The sequence below is a fragment of the Cyclopterus lumpus genome, chromosome 22 (assembly GCF_009769545.1).
Source record: "Cyclopterus lumpus isolate fCycLum1 chromosome 22, fCycLum1.pri, whole genome shotgun sequence".
NCBI classification, from domain to species: domain Eukaryota; kingdom Metazoa; phylum Chordata; class Actinopteri; order Perciformes; family Cyclopteridae; genus Cyclopterus; species Cyclopterus lumpus.
In genome coordinates this window covers 11,375,511-11,396,772 of record NC_046987.1, presented here as the reverse complement: position 1 = coordinate 11,396,772, position 21,262 = coordinate 11,375,511, and the positions used below count along the sequence as shown (strand labels likewise).

General features: G+C 39.8%; 2 protein-coding genes across 2 annotated transcripts; one reads left to right on the top strand and one right to left on the bottom strand.

Annotated features, from left to right (window-relative positions):
• Positions 1 to 586: 586 nt before the first annotated feature.
• On the bottom strand, positions 587 to 11,095 carry kif15 (kinesin family member 15). Its single transcript, XM_034525089.1, has 36 exons — positions 10,972 to 11,095; positions 10,688 to 10,848; positions 10,397 to 10,427; positions 9,835 to 10,021; positions 9,603 to 9,679; positions 9,450 to 9,487; positions 9,256 to 9,353; positions 8,975 to 9,154; positions 8,585 to 8,794; positions 8,362 to 8,487; positions 7,837 to 7,959; positions 7,578 to 7,725; positions 7,211 to 7,290; positions 6,899 to 7,108; positions 6,254 to 6,431; positions 6,014 to 6,155; positions 5,746 to 5,887; positions 5,298 to 5,465; positions 5,084 to 5,212; positions 4,826 to 4,931; positions 4,504 to 4,669; positions 4,264 to 4,414; positions 4,081 to 4,166; positions 3,908 to 3,986; positions 3,717 to 3,803; positions 3,515 to 3,619; positions 3,240 to 3,362; positions 2,930 to 3,076; positions 2,718 to 2,801; positions 2,417 to 2,581; positions 2,054 to 2,157; positions 1,877 to 1,943; positions 1,760 to 1,797; positions 1,515 to 1,647; positions 843 to 974; positions 587 to 737 (listed from the first exon to the last, which is right to left on the bottom strand). Exons 2-36 carry the CDS (start codon positions 10,704 to 10,706, stop codon positions 663 to 665), a joined length of 4,134 nt encoding a protein of 1,377 aa, XP_034380980.1. The 5' UTR covers positions 10,707 to 10,848; positions 10,972 to 11,095; the 3' UTR covers positions 587 to 662.
• A 1,328-nt stretch (positions 11,096 to 12,423) lies between these two features.
• tacc3 (transforming, acidic coiled-coil containing protein 3) lies at positions 12,424 to 19,969 on the top strand. Its single transcript, XM_034563415.1, is given in 19 exon segments — positions 12,424 to 12,558; positions 14,076 to 14,241; positions 14,630 to 14,757; positions 14,832 to 14,875; positions 14,958 to 16,833; positions 16,946 to 16,991; positions 17,101 to 17,269; positions 17,464 to 17,504; positions 17,507 to 17,524; positions 17,651 to 17,781; positions 17,937 to 18,003; positions 18,126 to 18,227; positions 18,229 to 18,255; positions 18,833 to 18,900; positions 18,983 to 19,026; positions 19,121 to 19,281; positions 19,386 to 19,492; positions 19,570 to 19,690; positions 19,775 to 19,969. Coding segments are annotated over 18 exon segments (3,381 nt in total). The 5' UTR covers positions 12,424 to 12,558; position 14,076; the 3' UTR covers positions 19,841 to 19,969.
• The last annotated feature ends 1,293 nt before the right edge of the window (positions 19,970 to 21,262 follow it).

Genomic DNA, 21,262 nt, shown 5'->3' with positions numbered 1-21,262 from the left:
CGTGAGGAATACCTTTTACATCGCCCCCCAGCGGTTGGATTGTGCAGTACTTGAGTGAATGTACTTTCCATCACAGCTACCACATGCATGTAGAAGCATTTCTACATTCACATTACTTGAACTGTTTAGGAAACAATACCACCAAATAAGAGAAAACGTTATTTTAATTACAGTATTACAGTTTTTAAAAGTCCATTATGCTACAAAGAAAAACATTGGCTATACACCTCAGTATGATGGAAAAAATACAAACAATAACAACCACAGCACTAGACATAAATCCCTGAAAAATTAATAATACAAAAAAGTTCAGTTTTCACATGAAGATTATGTTCAGCATTGTTGTAATGTCAATATAATCTGAGAAGTCTGTCTAGGTGTACTAGACAGCTGGTCTTTCCATACTTGTGTTGACAGCAGATCAATGTAAAAGGTACAGTATGCATCCAGGCCAAACTATGTCGGAAGTGTAATAATATGAAAACAAAATAATTTCTGCACATTTCCTCAATGGAAAAAGAACAAACATCATAAATCCAAATGTCTTTGTACTTCAAACTAATAAAAGAGATAACCATGTCAATAGTTAATTATTACAAAAAGTTTTATTTTATTTTTTATTTCACTGGCAAAGAGATTCAAACAATTAAAGAATCAGGAATTTATGTCATCTCCAGGGAAGGAATTCCACCGTTGTCACGCAATACGATATTCTCTGCTCTGAGCTTCTCATTTTCCTTTAAAACATGACAAAAATAAACAAAGTTGATTGATGTAATATGTTGACAGTTTCCACATGGTACAAGAGAAAATCCTTTGATCATATAGGAAATGTTAGTTACCTCTTGCAATTTGGTGTTGTCCCTTTTCAGATTCACCAGATATTCAATCTTCTGTTTGTGGTTCTTATGCCCCACAAGTTTTCCATTCTCCTCCGACAGCTGAACATTCTGCTTACGGAGAACCTCGTTCTCCTGTAAAACAGAAATAATAGGAACAATCTTGATAATGTTATGAATCCAATATGACATGGAGTTTTAACTATTTTCTGATATTTTATACATTAAACATTTAATCAATAAAAGTTGCAGCCCTAAACTGTTATTATCAGTGTAAATTTGGCAGTTATTCAACCTTGTTTAGGTTACCTCAAGCCCAATCATTTTAAATTGGATTGTCAAAACAAAAATTTCACATAATAAACAGCCTGACAATTTGACCCAAAATGTTCTTATCAAAATGTAATCTACAACTGTCCACATTATCGGCCCATCAAAGATGGCAGACTATCTAGTGTCATGCTTGTTACATTGTGTCATCTTGACGCAATCAGGCCATCTTCTAGAGTAAAAGCAGGAACTCATTAGCAGATCCACTGGGTACTGTGAATACGTAAACCAAGTTTCAGCTGCTGACTGTCGCTAGGATTTCATTTTTAATACTCGAAAAGATACTGTACATTATCCCAAAAATCTTTCTTTAGTGAAAGATACGCATCCACTCCCAAATTTGACCTGGAGTAGTTTCTCCTCATCCTGCATCCTCAGGCTCAGGTCTCTCAACTCTAGGCAGCGGTTCCTCAGCTCGGTGGTCAGTTCCTGAACGCAGGTTTGCGACCGGGCCAACATCGAATCCTGCTCTTGCAGTCTAACACACAGCACACAAAAAAACATGTTAGGCATTAATTAAAGATCAGAATAACATACAATAACCAAAATGCTGATTAATTTACTTCACTAAACCACAGGTTCTTTCTTACCTTTTATGAGTATCAGAGAGCTTCTGCATTATTTTGCTCTGTTAATTAAATGAGGTGAAGAAATTATAAACAGATTATTCAACACAGAGAAAAAATAAAACCAGTACAAATACAAACCTTCTCTGCTCTCTCCTCCTGTAGCTCTTTAAGTATGGTTTGCTTGATGGCTCCATTCAACTCTTCACTGAAAAATTACAATTAACATTAACATGATTAATCTGAATTAATCCATCCACAACATATGATGTGAGGTCTTTTAGGGCAGTGGATAGCTGAAGGATGAATATACTCAACCCATTATGATTCCCATTCTGTGGCAGCTGGCTCTGCTTGTTGTAAAACTGGTCAAGTAAAGTCTGGATCTCAATTCGGACCAGCTCTTTCTCGGTGAGCTGCAGCTGAGAAGTGAAATCACATTGTCAATATTGATGGACTTCAAAGTTCATTGAGACCTTAAGGCCATTCAAACTTATGTCATTGCATTCATTAAAAAAATATATTTAATATTAAACAAAATGTTTTGATGCAGTTATTTGAACCTTTTTAAATGTAGTAAAAAAAAATAAAATAAACAAGAAGAGTCTGCTACAACCATGATGGATATTTTAGTCCAACGATAAATTGCTACAGAGTAATTCAACTCTTGCAAAGATGTACCTTAAGCCTTTGGATCTCATCATTCTTGGCAGCCCTCTCAGCGTTCAGCTCCATCAAAAGAATCTCCATGGTCATCATGGAGGAGCGGCGATTCTCCAACTCAATCTCCTGGCTTTCTAGCACCTGGGTCAAGTCCCTCTTGAAACTTCCTGGGGTGCAGGGTGTCTTCAGAGACAGGACACAAATATATATTTGGGCATTTCTTACTGAAAATCTTAATACATAAATAAATAAAAACAGGCCCCATCGTTTATTTGGAATTGCTGAATTAAAGAGTAAATAAACCACAGACAAGTCTTACCCGAGGTAATGATTTAGGTGTGCCAGTAACATCAACAAGGGCTTTGAATAGACCATTTCTGATAGATCCTTCAACAGCTTCTTGCTGTTGTTGCACCGGAAAAGGAGAGTTTTGTTAGTCATTTCGCTAACATTCTTTCTTTAGATATGTTTGACCTTACTCGTTATTGTTTGATCTGTGTTGAGATGATACAAAATAATTTAAAAAAGTACATTCTGCTGTAGATTCTGTATCATGATGTCCTTCTGGGCTGTTTGTTCTTGGGATGCTTGGAGGAGGCTGTTCTGCTCATCTAAAACCTTAGTGAGTCTCTCAACCTCCTCAGTGGCATAAACAACTTCCTCCTGCAACACCTCCACCTGAGTACAGACACACACACACACACACACACACACACACACACACACACACACACACACACTTTATTTAATTTATATATAGAGAGTAGTGAATACAAAAATAAACAATTATAATACAAAAATAAATAATTATAATACAAAAATGTATGCTGATCCAACTTACTTCTATTTTGTTAGATAATACCCGTCTGTCTAAAGTTTCTTTCAGATCACAGATTTCTGCCTGCATCGTAAAGTTTTGCTCCTGGATATCCTGCCTTTCAAGGCAGGCAGCATTGAACTTGGCCTGGAAGAGCAATGACATCGTTATTATCATTATAAACATGTCTCGACTAACATATCTACAGTATAAAGTGGTAGATTAAATGAATAGGCAACTACAGCAAACAATGCCATGATCACAATATAAAGGGTGAAAAAGGTGGAGGAGAAACGTACTGTGATGTCAATGATGTCTCCAGACAGGTGGGTAATGGTCTGGTCCCTCTGGCTCAGCTCACTGCGGAGGTCTCTGGTGTGGTTGATGAGATCTAAAACAACATCCTGTCAAAATACACAGGTGGGGTTCAGGAGGGTAGCATTAACAATGCAATTACATTTGAAGGAATAAGAAATAAGAGAATTATTCACTGAGGCTTACTTTGTCCTGTTCGATCTTCTGTTCCAAGCCTTTGACAGTTTCGTTTGCAGAGTTAACATTTTGCTCAAGATCGATATTTTTGGATGCCTTTCGAAACAGAAATCAGACAACCAGGTTAAGCTACTGAGCTGCAATTAATTTTATAATAATGCTTACACCTTTCAAACATGCATGCTGTTCTCAGGACTGACCTGTTGTTGACGTTGTACTGTCAGGTCTGAGACTTGTTTTCCAAGATGTATATTCTGCTCCACTTTATCTATAAGTTCTCTGAGGGCACACACCAAGGTCACTCGTATTAATAAGAAATATTTGGAGTGTTGAGGGGAAAAAAAGAATAGAAGAAAGCTTTGGACAAACTTACTTTGATGTACTCTCTTTGTTTTCTCTTAACTGGAAGAGCAGGGTGCGTGTGTGCTCTTGCTCAGTCTGCAGATAATTATTCAACTCCTACAACAGAAAAAATAGAAATTATAGACAATTCAAAGATCACAGTCTAAATTTCAGGATGAAAAACAACCAAAGGTGAGGATATGAGTTCACTAACCGTGAGCTGTGCCTTCAGTTCATCAATCTCCTGCTGACTGTCCTGCAGCTGCTGTCTTGCCTGATCAGCCTCAAACTTCGCCTCAGCTTGGAGCTGGTCAAATGAATCTTGCAGTGTCCGATGTTGCTCCAGGAGCTGCTCCCACTCCAGCCTGGAATGAATACATGGTACTTGTGGGCAAATACATCACACATCTGATCATGAAGAGTCACAGTTCAGAGATATTAAACTCATGCTTACAGGACTTTGTCAAGTTGGAGCTGTGTGTTAATCAGACTGTAGGAGAACTGGCTCATCTCTCTCTGCTTCTCGCTCTGGCCATTTCTTAGCTCATTCTTCACAGCGGCCAGCTCTGTGTCAGACGACTGCAGGACCAGGCGTAGATCACGGATCTCACTCCTCAGCACTGAAAAGAGGGAAAAGACAGAGTTGTCCTCTTGGTGCCATTTTCCCTACTTCCATCTCAAATAATCATCCAAGTTCAACACCAGCTAAAGTCCAGACGGGCAAAAAAAAGAAAAAAAGAGATTTCTACAACACAGGAGAAAAGTTCCATCCTTACCCTCTGCAGCTTGCTGTTCAGACTGGAGGCTCTGTTGCAGCTCATGGACAGTTTCTTGCAGGTTGAGGTGATCTCTGTTTCTGTTAGCTCGCTCAGAAGAAAGTAGCTGCATCAGACGTAAAGAACAATTTGAAAATGTTTTAAATAAAAGGCATTGCGTCTTTCCCAAATTTAGACACATCAAATACAATTTGTTTAAAAACAACATTCAATTTTGACAAGAAAAAACTGTAAAGGAGGAACATGAGGAAATTCTACCTCATCCTTGCGGTCAGACTCTTGTGATATGACAGCGATCTGCACCTCAAGTTTTGTAATTTGCTGCAACAGCTTGCTGTTCTTCAGCTCCTCCTCATTGAACTGTGTCTGAGAACGGCTAGCTTGTTCCTGGTGAGAATTTAGAGAAAGTATGAGACAATGACAATCTGTCTGTTTTGTACAGACATTTGCAGGATAATCCACACTGTTGTACCTGCACTTGACAGAGTTCCTCAGTCAAGGCTATCTCAGTCATGTCTGTAGGAGGCTGCTCGGTCCAAATGTTCTCTGCATTATTGTCTGTCCCATTCAGGTGGTCCGGGCTCGAGAGAGCCACAACACGGGCCCGCAAGTTGTATGATTGGGTGGGCGTGGTGAGAATCTGTTACAACAAACATTAGAAGGATACAAGATAATTAAAAATTGCACAATGCTTTCAAGACAATCAAAATCTATGGAACTAGAGGGGCACTCGGAGAGTGCAGACCTCCACCAAGGCTATGCTCTATCTATCTATCTATCATTTCATGAAAATTAGGCCAGTAGTTTTCTGTAATCCTGCTGACAAATAAACAAACTGAAAACATAACCTCCTCGACAAAGGTGATAAAGAAAGGTTTGCCTTACTGTTATCTGAATTTAAAATGTCAACATCCACTCACCTTTATAGTTTCAACGTGAATTCTGTTCAGCTCAGAGACCTCCTTATTTTTGTAAGCGGTTTTGGCTTCCAAAATGTTTTCCAAATGCTCGTTGGACTTCTCAAGATATCTTTTCTCAGACTCCAGCTGTGACATCTGTTTGCTAGAACACAAAGCACCATCCAAAAACCCCATTAAGCTCTGTAAAACTTAAGACTTAAAAAGACGTTGCATGAAAAGCATGGGAGTTTTGTTTAAAAGTAATTTCTTCATTAAATACTCTCCTTACTTGGTGATTTCTTTGTACTCCTCAAAGGCCTGAAGGGCACCAGTGAGGTTAGACTGTTTCTGAAGCAGCTGAGCCTTCAGCCTCTCAATTGTAGCTGCCGAGACAGCATCTACAGGCACAGGGGCTGAAGAGGTTGCTGGAGCTGTGGAGCAACATGAGTTCATTGAAATGTATACACACACACACACACACATCACATTTACTTGATATGTTCTCTACTGAAGCTGATAATTATCTTACTCTCTTTGGGTCCTTCGGTCTCCAAAGCCCTCTGGAAGGCCTCTTCCAACTCAGCAGCAACATGAACTGCAACCTCTTCGGCTTTTACCACTGATTCAAGACAACGAAGCTGACGGTTCTCCTGTCTGAGGCTGAAGTTCTCCGCTGCGTATCGTGCCATCTTTGGGTGGTGTTCAACCTAAAAAGGGGCAGAAGAGGACATCGAGTACATGACTCATTGCACCAAGTTGGCAAAACAGGAATTTATTACTGGCTGTGGCCATCAAACTTTTCAACTTCTCAAGTCAATAGACCACCAGCCAGCAGCTCCTACCCTCATTTCTGATTACTCTTATGTGCAAAAGGATTACATTGGTTAAATACATTATTTACACTGTATGTATTTTATCTGTTTGATACACATATTTTGTAATACTTATTTCCTATTTTTATTATTTACTTACATTCATATTGTTTATATTGCAACATTATGTAAATAATTTACATTGACTTTAATTTCCATTTGTAAATATGTGTTATGCTTTTATTTAAGAGCAGCTGTAATGTACCAATTTCCCCCCTAAGATCAATAAAGTATTTCTCATTCTGAATGTGTACACATGGCATCGGTAGGAGGTTAGGTAGTGTTCAAATGGATTTTTGTACCTGGTCTCTCAAGATTTGTATCTCTTTGTTCTGCTCGTCGATCAGAGACTGAGACGTGTTGTCTGACAGTGAACCTTGTTCCGTCTTCAATTTTTTCTCAAGGCGACAGATGTGGTCCTCTCGAAACCTGATAATCATTCTGCTTGAGTGGATGAACTTGTCTTTCTGCGTCCAGGCCTCCTCAAGCTGAGACACTTTCTCGAGCAGCACCTGAGTGTAGGAAATCATTATTTGTAAGTTTCCTGCACCAACAGTATTTCCTTACGCCAGCATACTTTACCCAAATAAATGACAAAAGAAATAATCCCATACCCTCTTCTCCTCTTCTCGCTTCCTCCACAGGCGAACAGAAGCCATAAACTTTGCTTTATACGAGACATCATGTTGAATTTCTATGGATGGACCGGATGAGAATAGCTGAATTACACTTTTGCATCATACCAGAAAACATCTGTTTAATCACATGTAACTCTGCATGTAATACAGTCGCCTGAATTATTTTATTACATACATTGGTTTGTTACATTTTCAGCATGTGCAAATGGTTTAAAAAAGGATGTTATTTTATTTCACCTAAAACGTTTTCTTTTTTTCTGCATAAGTGCGAACTGCAACGGTATAGTTGAACAACAACATATTTGGCATAGTTTGGTTGAGGTTAACATGTGTGTATCGTTACCTTTGGGGACTACAGGTCCTCCGGGCGCGACATCTCTTCCACAGTCCACTGCCTGAGAAGTTTGTGCCTGTGCCAGCTGCTCCTTCAGCTTCTTCACCTCAGCTTGTAACTGCCTCACATTTCCCTGTGTGTCTTCATTGATAACGGCCTGGCAAAACGAAATAATAGCACAAGGATGACAAAGTGTTCTTAGAAATCACCAGAACTTGGAATGAATAATTATTAAATAATATGATATAGTTATGTAAATGACAGATACCTTATTCTTGATCAACTTGGCTCTCTGAGCAAACTGCAAGGTGGACAGCGTTTCTCCAAAACACTTTACACCAGGATGTACATTGGCTATGATATAAGTCTTTGCATTTCCTCCAAGAGAGTCCTGAAATAACAATAATTGTTACATTGCATAACATCTATTAAAATTATAAAGTGCAATCAACCACATCTTTAAATGTATTATGATATTCTACCAAAGCAAAAGAAGAATATAAATGAATGTGGAGCCAAAATTCAATACTTGAAAGTGCATAAGATCCATGCTTCCTTGTCTTAATTTGAACTAATTCAAATCCACAAATATGTATAACATAATCTTGATCCGACATAATAGAAGCTTAAAAAAATAAAATAGTATTTTACGTAGTAATTGCATTTAAATGATGTCACTAAACACACAATGCCATAATTCCAGGGAAGTTGAGTCCACAATGGTAAACAGCAACAAACTCCATTCTTCACCAAAGCCACGCTCAAGATGCATTTTGTATTTAGAATCACTAACCCGTAACAAGAAGGTGAGTTTAGAATCTCTGTAGCAGATGTGGCGGTTCTTCCCATTGGATACATCGACCAGTGCCATTATCACCTGACCGAGACACATCAGGGAGCGATTGATACTGCTGGCCTCCTGAAAGAGAAACAATGAAGGCAACAGCTGTTAGCAACAGCAACAATCATAAATGTAGTAAAACAGTATGAGACTGAAATCATGGCCGAAGCTTCACCTTGAGTCTAGAGCCTTCTGTGTGTGTGTCTTTCTGCCTCTCAGACCCTGCCAGGTCTACCAGGTTCAACTGAGACATTCGGATGTTTACCACTTCATTCAGAGACTCTTTGGACTCCAAAGTCATGGTGAACACTGCGTGAGATCTGGAAGACTCTCGGTTCATGGAGGTGGAGGCCACTCGTCGATTACGCCAGCCCATAGACAACACCTAAGTAGTAGTTAACACAAATGATGTACACTTCTACGGTACATTTCTTTGAACGGCACCTGCCCTCAACTCTGTAATACTTTGACATTTAATAAGAACACACTTAAAATGTCAACGTGTGTTTCCATCTATTACACAGTACAATAATCTTCTGAATGAGAACAAGCAAGTAATGTATACCTGGTAGGCTTCGGCAGCTGAGTTGACAAACTTCTCCACAGCTCCCTCAACAAAAAGACCTTTCTTGATGTTCTCCCTGAGGAAAAGGCAGGCTGAGGCTGTGTCCAGAAGGTCATAGATTTGTTCATTGTATATCTCAATAAATGAACATTTACAAAGGAAACTCTTGGACTGGCCAGACTTTTAGGAAAAAAGAACAAACAAAGGTTAAACTTAATTAGGAAACAAACGTGAAATATTAGTTTACAACCACTTCATGGTGATGAAATGTTACAGCTCACCTTTTCCACTTCTCTGTTGATGAGAAAAAACAGGTACTCAAAACTTCGAGGTATAACCCCCCTTAGTTCATCTGTGAAGTTATCCAAATCAGATGGTCCTAGAGGGGGAGAGACAAAAAGTGTCACTACAATTATTCTATTTCTTAATGTTAAAGAATGTAGTGCACTATGTAAATAATATATTGAATTCTCACCAAGCATGGTGAATGTTTTCCCTGAGCCTGTTTGTCCACTGCAGAAGCAAGAGGGGAATACGATGGAATTGAATGGCTGGATATTAAGCACAATGCAGTGCCCTAAAATATTTGTAATTTAATACTGTTCATAAACAAGTGAAGACCACTTACTAGGCAAATATAGTACCATTGTATCCATTCATGCAAGACTCAACAATATTCTTGGCCACACTGGAGAATACAGAATCCTGTTAAAAATATATAACAATTACACACACACGCACTGACCAGGACCAACTTTATGAGTTTACACATCCCACACTGATCAATCAGGTTATTATTAGTCTGTCGTGGTACCGATGCCAGATGCATGGTAATAACACAATAACTGTATGCTTCCAACCTGAGATGTATCCATGTCAGCAACATGATCATAAGTGAAGGTTCGTGGTTCTGGTTTTGATAGCAGACGGATGGTGTTGGGTGAGGTGACTGTGAGACACAGCTTCGGATCTCCATCTGTGGTCAGCCCGGAGCACTGGGTCAGAGGTCGTACTCGCACAAAAACTTTGATGGAATCACCATCATAGCTGTAGGAACGGGGGAACAAATACAACTGTGTAAGACATGAAAGTTAAGCTGATAATGTTGAAAACTAAAACGTCAAGATGACAAGTTTGACTCTTACAACAGCTGCTCATTAAGTTTGGGGGACATGAACACGTTAGCTCCAGCTAATGTAACGTTAGCTGTGCTCCTCAGTCAGTTTAGTAAACCTCAGATTCAAACTCACCATAAGACAAGAGCTAACCTCGACTTGCTGTACATATGTGGTACAACAACCCCTTGTTCAAATGACTTCATGTGTGTATCATAATGTTGACGCAAGAAGCGTAGCGTAACGTCAGAGTAGTTGTTTTCTGTACGCAACAAACAAGACATCCATCCTAAAAAGGTCACGTTACCTGGCACCAAGTTGAGAGGAATCGCCAGATCCTGGAAACAAAATCACATGATTATAAACGTGTTTTAAGAATATAGTTCGACTTCCTAAATAGTTTTGTAATGTTATATACAGTAACGGTTGTATCATTGACGTGATTCTGGTTAGTAAATTAACTAATTTATAACTGTGTGTTCAGAATGAGAGACATCGAGATCGTGTCGTTAACGAACGACATTTAACGTTACGTTAAACTAAATTTCCATGGTTACCAAAAAATGTCCGCGTATCAGCGTGGTGGCGCGGACGTTACCTTTGCCGCTGGAATTCATTGTTGACACGTAGCTAAATGTTGGATGTCATGTAGAGAAGCTAACTTTCTTCATTACAGTCAGACTGACGCTGTTTACATCCGTCGAAATTGGCGGGCAGGTCTTTTTAGGCTTCCAATAAAAGGTGCATTACCGCCACCTACTGTATTGGGGTGTAGAACAGAGTTATCTATCCCTTTAAAAAAAAGAATAATAATAATACCATTTTTTAAAACCTAACCTATATCCTTCCACTCAATCCTGTTTCTTTCAAATATTGCAGTACCTTTCCTGCCCCCAAGGTTAATGCATCTCTTAATTGTGTTTCCTCTACTTCCAGCTTCCTCTTCAGCATGTCTCTCTCAACTATGAATTTCTAGCAATGGCAAATGTTCTACTGTTTCTGCTTTATTGCAGTGCTCACAGTCCCAATTCTTCTTCTTCTTCTCCGTGGGGTAGGCTACAAACCAGCGTGAAATGTGTATACCGCCACCAACTGGACACTGAAATGTATAAGGCATCGTTTTAAATTATATAAGCATGTAAAACATTAGAAATAACGTCCCAGATTATTGTGATGAACAGCAAGGAGCTTGAACCAGGACATATGAGCCATGAAGCCAGTCATGCTGTTGAGGACCTCATTAGTCAACATGCTCTGCTGTCTTCTTCTACGGTAGATTTTCAAACAGTCAGTCCCTCCAGGTGGATACCTGCATACAAATCAAGGCATGTAGAACCCAAGTTTGTTAATACGCATTGGAACAGTATCACTTATGTGTAAAGCTGTGCAATATCTACTAATAGAAACATCAATATTCACTTCTGAAGTAATTAGAGATAAGTCAGAGGTCACTACAATAAAATGTACTATAATAGTATATTATATTTAAAGTCCAACACACAAAGTGTCTCTGAAACTGTGCATGATGGCGAAAAATTGTGTTATTTTAGTGTAAAAACTGCGGTTTTTACACAAGAAACTCAGACAGAAAGGAACTAAACAACAAAATACCATCATGAGTATTTCAATTGTAGTGTAATAATGTAATAATATATTAAAACTGGAATTGACGCCTCCTGTTTGGGGGTCTTTGAGCCTCTTTTAAGACAGATTTTAACTTGTTTTGGTCTTCAATGGGGATATGTGAACTATGGAAGCCCATAGTGATGTGATGTCATATAATTGTGATTATCAGGATCTTAATGGTTTCATCCCAGTTGCAGCAAAAGGCTTCCATAGTAACCTCGAAACAAAAAAAATAAAAGCAATGAGAGAAGTCTCCGCGCTTCATTGCCACTTCGCTTTCAATTCTCCCATTCAAACCAAATCACCTTCGTTTTTTGGCTGAGTCAAAGCAATCAATCAAAACAACGTTATAGGGCCATTGTTATAATCAAGCTATTTGTTTCGCACACAATCAGAGTGATAATGTCTGTCACTAGGTTGCATACATCAACCTTGAATGCGCTTCGTAGAGTAGGTCATGTCCTGATCATAACGAGGTGTTGAAAATGTGGGATTTATTTATTTATTATATCATCGTTGCACTTCGTCTTTGTAGTTTTCTTTTGCTGCTGTCGCCGTAATAACTCTCTTGCCACGTCTATTATCTTTGACATTGGCGGTCGATTGGCTCATATCCGCTCTAGAGCGCGATTGGCTGCTTAACCAGGAAGCGCGCATCCTTTGAATGTTTCTCGCAATTTCATTGGTAAGTCTCAAGACTTTTAAAATCCAAACGGTTGTTTCCCAGACAAGACGAGGGCTTTTGAAAAGCACACCAGTCGACCGTGGTCACCCTGCTGTTGGATGCTTTGACGAAAGACGGTGTAATATCGACAGACTGCTTCTGAGTTGTTTTTTTGTGAGGTAGGTTGTGAATATAGACTAATAACATAGTAGCCTACGCCTTACTCCGTTTGTTCTCACGTCTTTATTTCACTCCGCTTTACGTTAACTGTTATGTTATTCTCTCGGAACGTTGGTGGCCCTTTCCGACAAACCTCTAGCTAATGTTCTGGATGATTCCGTTCGTAAATCCCACTGAGTCGCACACTACACGTTGAGTCATTCACCCACTGATTGCATGCTGCGCTGCACGTTGCGGTTGGGTATCACTGGCTACAAGTAACGAGTTGAAGAAAATGGTGTCGTTTGGACACGCGATTCACTGACGTACGCAGGGTTATCTTGGGATTCAACCTGTTGCTCGGCGAATTAAAAAGCGCCGTACCTCATTTGTATGCAAACATTAACGTTATTACTTCCCCATGTAACGCTAGTCAAAATGTAATTTATCTGGGAGCAATATTTCAAAGTTTGTGAAATCGGACATTTGCCTACTTGCTACTCAAATTCAGCACATCATTAACATCCTCTATAGCCCAACATTGACTGAAGCAAACTCAAATTGAGAGTCGGTTGGAAATCACTTTAGCCATTTGAAATTCATTGGAAGTGTGACAATGGCTTGATGACATTCCACCAATAATGTTTTAACGGACCCTTTTCACAGCAGCCATTTTGGCATATCATAGGTCATTAACAACATTACCATTGGCACCCATGAAATGGGACTGAGCCATTGTTAATGTAACTAGCTACTTGCTTCACCTGCCACCAGCTGTCAAGGGATATGCTGTCTCAGGAGCTGACAGATCAGGTGGCCCTAGTCATCTTTGTAGTTTGTTTTCATATCAAACCACTAACTTTAGCCAGTGTTCCTACTTCTTGGCGCTAGAGCCTGATCAATATTTGAAAGCTGATACATCGTTTAAATTGATAATGATATTTATGCTTTTTAATTTTTTTATTAGGTTATTGGCAGACATTGGTTTTTAATTTTATGCACTGACCTGGAATTTTTACAGTTGAAACATGAACCCGTTAGTGCACTCTGGTGGATAAACTATGCAATGGCAACACAGTGTCTCTCAAATATTTTGGCATAGCTGTACTCTTATTTTCATGCCACATATTGGCCTAAATGTACACTAGATACCAACACATATCAAGAATGCGTTAATATTGTCTGACCGATCGGCCTAGCACACGGCATCCTTGCATGTGTAGCTTCAATGTCTTTATTCAACCTTTGGGGATCATGTTTTTTTTCTTTCTTTTTACCTTTCCACCTTTTAGGAAGGAGTTTATTTGCATGTGCCAACCATGATCCACCAACAGAAATTAATTGGCGAGTCTCATTTGCCTTGATTCTTCGGTTAATTTTGTGCCATCTTTCTCTGTGCAGATCCTTTTTACACGCATCAGTAAACCTCACGACCAAAAGTGTCTTATCAACTGGGTGCAGCTTTCAGGGTGACTCCTCCCTCAGTTTGTCAGATTGTTCCAGCCTCGTAACTTTGTTTGTCTCTCTGCTTTTACAGGATGAGTTCCGTTGATGTGAATGATGAGAATCGTGGGGTCTGCCCTGGAGGAAAGCATAACGGCTCAATTAATGACATTTTTGCCCTGGATCAGCCAACTGGGAGGCCCTCTATCCTGCGTCAGACTGAGAACCTGCCCAGCAAGGTGCTGCCAAAAGGAGCAAAGGTACATAACCAGCTCTGCTTTTGAGTTGTTGTGTCTCCCTTCTCATCTTGACGCTTTAAATGCACCATAATGACACCAGGCTTTTTAAAAAATATATATATATACATGTTATACAGCTATTAGACTATGAAGAGTTAGACAGGGAAATTAAGATCTACCTATTTATTAGTTTTGCTGCCTCTGCTAATACGCAAAAATAATAATTAATTAATGTAATTAAATAAAAACTGAACACGTGTTGTTTAGACAAAACCCCAAAAAGGACAATTTCAAGCCCATATTTGCAAAGTATGTTGCGTATGACTATGGTAAAAATGCTCGCTATAACTTTCTTTTCTTTTAGTATACATATGATATTTATGATACTGATCAAATTCCGTGTGTGTAGGTGGCTTTTCAGACTCCAAGAAGAGATCCTGTGACTAAAAGAATTGTATCTCCCACCAAGTCTGTCAAGATGGCAAATGTGGACGAGTGCACAAAAGCGATGGAGTCCTTGAATATTGATCAAATAAAGTACGTAACATTTCTCAAACGCAACATGCCTCCTAATAATTGACATTTAAGTAACCAGGTTTGTGTTTTTATAGTACTTTACAGAAAGATGCCACGGAGCTGCCTGAGCCCAAACAAGGTATTTCATCCAACATTATTTACGACAAATAATTTTCCTTGAATGTGCAGCATTGGTGATCATCTTCTTGACTTTTCTACAGAAGTGTCATCTTACCCTGATGATGACATGCCGATACAAAGCAAAGGAGGCTATCAGTTTGACTTTGACAACTTTGACTCTATCAATCCATTTCTGGGTTCTGTTAAGATGGTCCTCTCTCCGATGAGGCCTGCTGTTGAATCCCCTCCAACAGAGTCTCAACATGCGCAACCAAAGGCTATCTTTGAGGAGCCCTCCAAAATAGAAAGTACACTCGATGAGACGCTTCCATTCACCCCGTCTGTGGAAAACTCGCTGGTTGACATCTCCACTGACATCAGCTCCAGTGAAAGCAGTGTGGTCACCGTGGCGAAGGTCCCCGCCATTGAGGAACAAGATTCATGCACTGCCACACCGAATGAAAAACAACCTGGAAGAGTGTCTCCAACTGTAGATCAACACAAAATGTCAGGCAGTTTTATGGAAGATGTCTCACTGCCAGCAAAAGGGGCTTACATGTTGGATTTCGACAACCTTGATGCAGTCAATCCTTTCCAAACTGGTGTCTCTAAAATTAAGAATTCCCCTGTCCTTGGGAAAAAGGTGCCAGACATCAGCCCACCTGTTGAGGAGACGCAGGAAAAACAACATAAACCCACAGATGTTGTTAACACACCTGAGGCGGCTCAAGGGGTGCTGGAACTGGTCGACTTCTCCATAGACGTCATCTCCAGTGAAAGCAGTGTGGTCACAGTGTTGACGGTCCCAGCAGACGAAGTACGAGATTCATGCACTGCCACACCTGATGAAAAACAACCTGCTAACATGTCTTCAACTGTAGATCAAGACAAAATGTCAGACAGTTTTATGGAAGATGCCCCACTGCCAGCGAAAGGGGCTTACATGTTGGATTTCGACAACCTTGATGCAGTCAATCCTTTCCAAAATGGTGTCTCTAAAATTAAGAATTCCCCTGCCCTTGGAAAAAAGGTGCCAGACATCAGCCCACCTGTTGAGGAGACGCAGGAAAAACAACATAAACCCACAGATGTTGTTAACACACCTGAGGCGGCTCAAGGGGTGCTGGAACTGGTCGACTTCTCCATAGACGTCATCTCCAGTGAAAGCAGTGTGGTCACAGTGTTGACGGTCCCAGCAGACGAAGTACGAGATTCATGCACTGCCACACCTGATGAAAAACAACCTGCTAACATGTCTTCAACTGTAGATCAAGACAAAATGTCAGACAGTTTTGTGGAAGATGCTCCACTGCTAGCGAAAGGCGCTTACACCATGGATTTTGACAACCTTGATGCCGTCAATCCTTTCCAAACCGGGGGCTCTAAAATTCAGAATTCGCCCGTCCTGGGGAGAAAAGTGCCAGAGATCAGCCCACCTGTTGAGGAGACGCCATTTAGGGAAAATAAACCCACCAGTATTGTCATATCTGAGGTGCCTGTTCAGCCTGAGAAGAAACCCGTAGCTGCAGTGGCCCCAGTCTCCGCTAATGCTGCCACAACTTCAGCTGCTGAATCCACCACCTTGCCAGCTGATGCCCCAATCAAGGAAGAACCAGTCAAAATGGAGTTTATTTTCGATGACGGCAGTGAGGTCAAAAGGAAACCGCCTAAGAAATTTGGCAAAAGGCCAGCTGGTGTGAAACCTAACGAACGGAAGCCGGCGTGTGATGTCAAACCAACAAAAACAACTTCAGTGATGCCTGATACCAGTGATATTGCTGATGTTCCCGTTTCAAAAGGGGCTTACTCATTGGACTTTGACAAGTTTGATGGCCCAAACTATAATCCCTTTGACTCAAAGGCCAGCATGAACAATTCTCTAGATGGTAGCAAGGGATCCGGCCCTGTGCTGATGGAAACTTCCATTCCAGAGCGAGCAGACAGGCCTGTGGAGAAGGAAGCTGTATCATCGGTGTGGTATGTTTACCTTTTTATCCGAGTGTCTCAAGCATTTATTTGCAGTGAACACTTCACTTGCCAGCAACACTTAATTTCACTAAGTTTTTTTTTGTGCTTTTGCCCTCCTCAGGGCTGCAGAAAGTGTCCCAGCTGCAGCCGAATCCAACCCTGGAGCGGTGAGAGAAGTAATGCTGTCTAATGCATGTATATAAATATTAATCCATTTAATTTTTCCCTGGTTGTGTGTGTCTTTACAAAACCAAATTGTTTTTTCTGGACCGACAGACCGCTGAATACAAAGCTGCTTCTGACCAAGACGAGGGATTCCAACTTAAAGCTGAACCACCTGTGCAGACTCTTCCTGAGCTTTCTGAATTGTGTCCGCAGACACAATTCAGAAAGTCACAGACCGACGTGTCAGAATTCAATGACGAGTTTGTTCCTGGAACCCTGTGTAAGTAAACTTTGGACACATTTTCTTAGTTTCCGCAAGGATCTCTGAATTTCTTTACTAGTTTTTTACCCATTTTAGTGTAACTACACAGAAATCAAATTTACTTTTCTCTTGAGAAAATGCTTAGTTCTATATTATTTATGAAGTAGCATTAAATGGAAATCTCGTTGTTAATCGATGATCTTTATCTTTAGTCATGGCCAATAACTTTGATGGACAAATGGATTACCTTGAAACAGGTTTGGGTCCAGCAGTGTAAGTACTTGCATCACGTTTGTTGAATGACTACATTTTTTGATTGTCAGTGCATGAAAATAAAAACCTAAAAAAATCACACAAATGTGATTTTTATTTTTTTATTTTTATTTTTTTTGTCAACAGTTCAAGGAATCTGCATTGAGGAAACAATCCCTGTACCTTAAATTTGACCCTCTCATGAGAGAGAGCCCCAAGAAGTGTGCAGTCCCGGTTGCTCTTACCCACGTCCCCCGCCCCGCTGCCTTTGTTTCACGGTATGAAACACTTGCGTTTCCACTCACCGATTGCTGCTGTCACTAAATGTTAGAGCTGAATTGTTCTGGTCAAACATCCTGATGAACAAAATAAAATGTCTGAAATGTGACCACTTCACAAGTGAGTTTTTTTTTTTTTGTCTCCCCCAACTCAGGCTGGAAACTCCACAAATGGCTGAAAAGACTGAAAACGAAGGACAAAAGGATGATTTCAAACTGTTTTGTAAGTCCCTCTGGAAATGCCACCATTGACTATGCCTAGTAACTATTTATAAAACATAAGTCAAAGTTAATCAACATGCCTCTCCTAACTTGGCTGTATTTACACTGGAACTGTCATCTAGGTTCCTCCAATCCTTGCAGACTTCGTCCCTCCTTTCCCCCAGCAAGCAATCGCAGAGGAAGCCATTATTGAAGTGCTGAAGTACAGTCAGAAAGACATGGATTGCAGCCATCGCCAGGGTCCAGGCAGAAGTATGTCTTGCTCAATGGTTTATGATTTGGACAATAACTGCAATGGAAGAGTTTTTTTCCATTTGAAGTCTCTTTGTTTGTGTCTATTTGAATACCAGACCTTTTATACAGACTAAAAAATACTACACACTATACCTTGTTGATGGCATGGATTCAGTGGATTTCCAAACAAAACAGAGTTAAGAACGATCCGATTCAACCACAGAAACCACGGTGCATTCTGGATTTAACATCGGAAGCATCGGATATCAAAGAAATGTGTTTAACAGGCAAATGTCAATTATTGTTGTTTAGCTTACAGGGTTGTTGGTGTCAGCTGAATAGTTTTTTTTAACTGTGATCAATATGTTATCAAAATGGAGCACCGCGTTGGAACAATTGTGATCATTTTTTGATTTTTACCATTTAGTCAATTCTTCAACTAATTAGTAATTAATCAATTCTCAAATAAATGATATAATATGATTTTGTACAAATTTGACTTCAAATACAATAAATTGTCGCACCTTATTTGAGACTGTTTTAAAGGTTATAAAAGTCCATTGCTATAACTTTAAGTCTGTATCTTCTCAAATAGGGAAAGGAACAAGAGGGGCAATGGAGTGCAAAGTATAAAAAGACACTTGGCGACGGTCAAGAAATGAGGTAAGCTGGGCGTTGTTACATTTTATTTTGTCATTTTAATACAATGTCAACACAATTCGTAACTTTTTCTTTCTCCACAAAGAAAAATAATTGCAGAATTTGAGCTCATGATCGCAAAAATGATGGGTAAGTCGATATAAATGAAGTATACATCAGTCTTCAGGATATTCGATGCAATGAATTAACAAGAGCTCTCAAATTATTATATTTTTTTATTCAGCTAATCAAGAGAATGAGATGGAGCTGGCCCAGGTGAAGCTCAATGAGGCGCTGGTGGAGAAGGAGCAAGTGGCCATTGAACTGAACACTATGGAGAGATCTTTCTCCGACCTTTTCAAGAGACTGAGAAAATACAAGGCTGTTGTGGAGGGCTACAAAAAGGTGAGAAAACAGACATTTGCCCGGTTATAAACCTCACATACATGACATATTTCTAAAGTTGCAGTAGTTTAATTGGTTAATTGTTTCCTGTAACATTTCCCCAGAATGAAGAGACTCTGAAAGCGTGTGCTCGGGACTATTTGGCTAGGATCAAAAAGGAAGAGCAGCGCTACCAGACCCTTAAAGCCCATGCTGAGGAGAAAATTACTCGGTAAGAAATCTGACTCCACCGCGATAAAGGCGTGAGTTGCAAGACTCGGCATCTGACTGATAATTATCGTTCTTTAGTGCAAATGAAGAGATCGCTGAGGTGCGGTCCAAGAACAAGGCCGAGGTATCTGCACTTCAGGCTCAGCTGCGACGGGAACAGCTGAAGGTGCAGTCACTGGACAAGAGCCTGGATCAGAAGGTGAGTGCATATTTTAATTAGATGGGTGTGTATTTGCAGATATATTAAAGATAAGACATGTAATATTATCTTTTTATTTTACAGACTAAGGAGTCCGAAGAGCTTCACTAAACTTGTGATGAACTTATCACCAAAGTCCAGAAGGGTTGAGCTCATTTGTAAATACTGTAATTTAATTTGTTCTTTATTGTTGGTGTTGAGATCATTTTCTTGTGTACTTTGTTTGTCTTTATCAATGTTACTGTACAAAAAGTTAATAAAGACTATTTACATGTTTTAGTGACTTGTCTTTTTAATTTATATGCATGACTACAACCCACTAGGGGGCAGTCTTTGCCTTTTCATAGGGTTTTGGATTTGAATTGATACAAATGGCTCTGGAGGTTACTGTTGGACTAAACAAAGTTACGTTCTCTGCAAACTTTCTACTTCAAACACACGCACAGCTATTCGGTGCACTAACCCTTCACCTGTCTGGAGCCAAAGCTCATCCCCATCCTGCTTACAACAAAACAAGAGCTCACCTGATACAATGCTCCCCTTCTTTCCTGAGCAATTACAGGGGCCTGTCGCGTCACTCCCAGAGGCAGGACAATGCACTTCCTAAATGGTGAATGGAAATCCTACCCAGATTGGAGTTGAATGAGGTGGTAGTGCGGACCAGGGGGGAGGCGTAGAGGGTTTGAGTCACTTAAATGGGAAAAGATGCTGGTCCCTCGGTGTAGTCTTGCAGGGCCGTCACTCATGTAAAAAAGGACTGAGATGCTCTTGTGTCTATCTATTCAGTGCTTCGTCCCTCTGCTGGCTGCCCTCTACTTCACCCTCAGACGCTTCAACTGGCTCGAAGGAAGCTGGCCTGCCTGTACCCCGCCTTTATGTTTTAGGACAGGTAACCGCCACTGAATTTAGGATTATTATGCCTTTTTTATTTATTTTTTTATATATTATGTTGAACACAAGCATTAATCTTCATGAGGCAGTGACTAATACTGTTCAGGTCATTTAATCAAACTACCAAACCATAAAACTTGATGGGTTTAGTTTTTGAGCTTTGAACAAAATGCATCATACAAGATTGTCAAATATAACCAATTTCCATACAGAAATACCTTAAATATTGGCATGAACTAAATGTGATTAAACTGAGCGACAAAGTACTCAAAATGTACTATACACAACAGAATACTTTAATAACGTTACATATATGTAAAATGCCTTACTCTGAAAAATAAAATTTTAATACATACTTTTAGGAAAATAAATTAAATATCAAGACAATTTGATTATAAATGACTACAGCTTCATACACTGTTGTTTGATACGGTGGCATCATCTGCTGGTTTCTCAACATACTACTGACTGATAATGGGAACCTACCATTAAAAAAAGCTAACAATTAAGAAGACCAATTCAGTTAACATGGAAATGCAATTATTCCACCCCTTGCAGTCTTAGGCAAGGTTTGAATGCCATAAAAAAAAGAAGCTATAAAAACCCACCAGTATACTCTCGATCACTTTTACCAGAGAAGAAAAGTGAGGGCTGGAGAAAGGTAAAGGATAGTGGTCAGCG

What these genes read in the sequence shown, in the direction of transcription:
- kif15 (XM_034525089.1), bottom strand. An exon ending in CTGACATGGATACATCTCAG is followed by an intron (nt 9,680 to 9,834) that starts GTTGGAAGCATA and finishes TATTTTTAACAG; the next exon opens with GATTCTGTATTCTCCAGTGT. An exon ending in CAGTACAACGTCAACAACAG is followed by an intron (nt 3,804 to 3,907) that starts GTCAGTCCTGAG and finishes CTGTTTCGAAAG; the next exon opens with GCATCCAAAAATATCGATCT.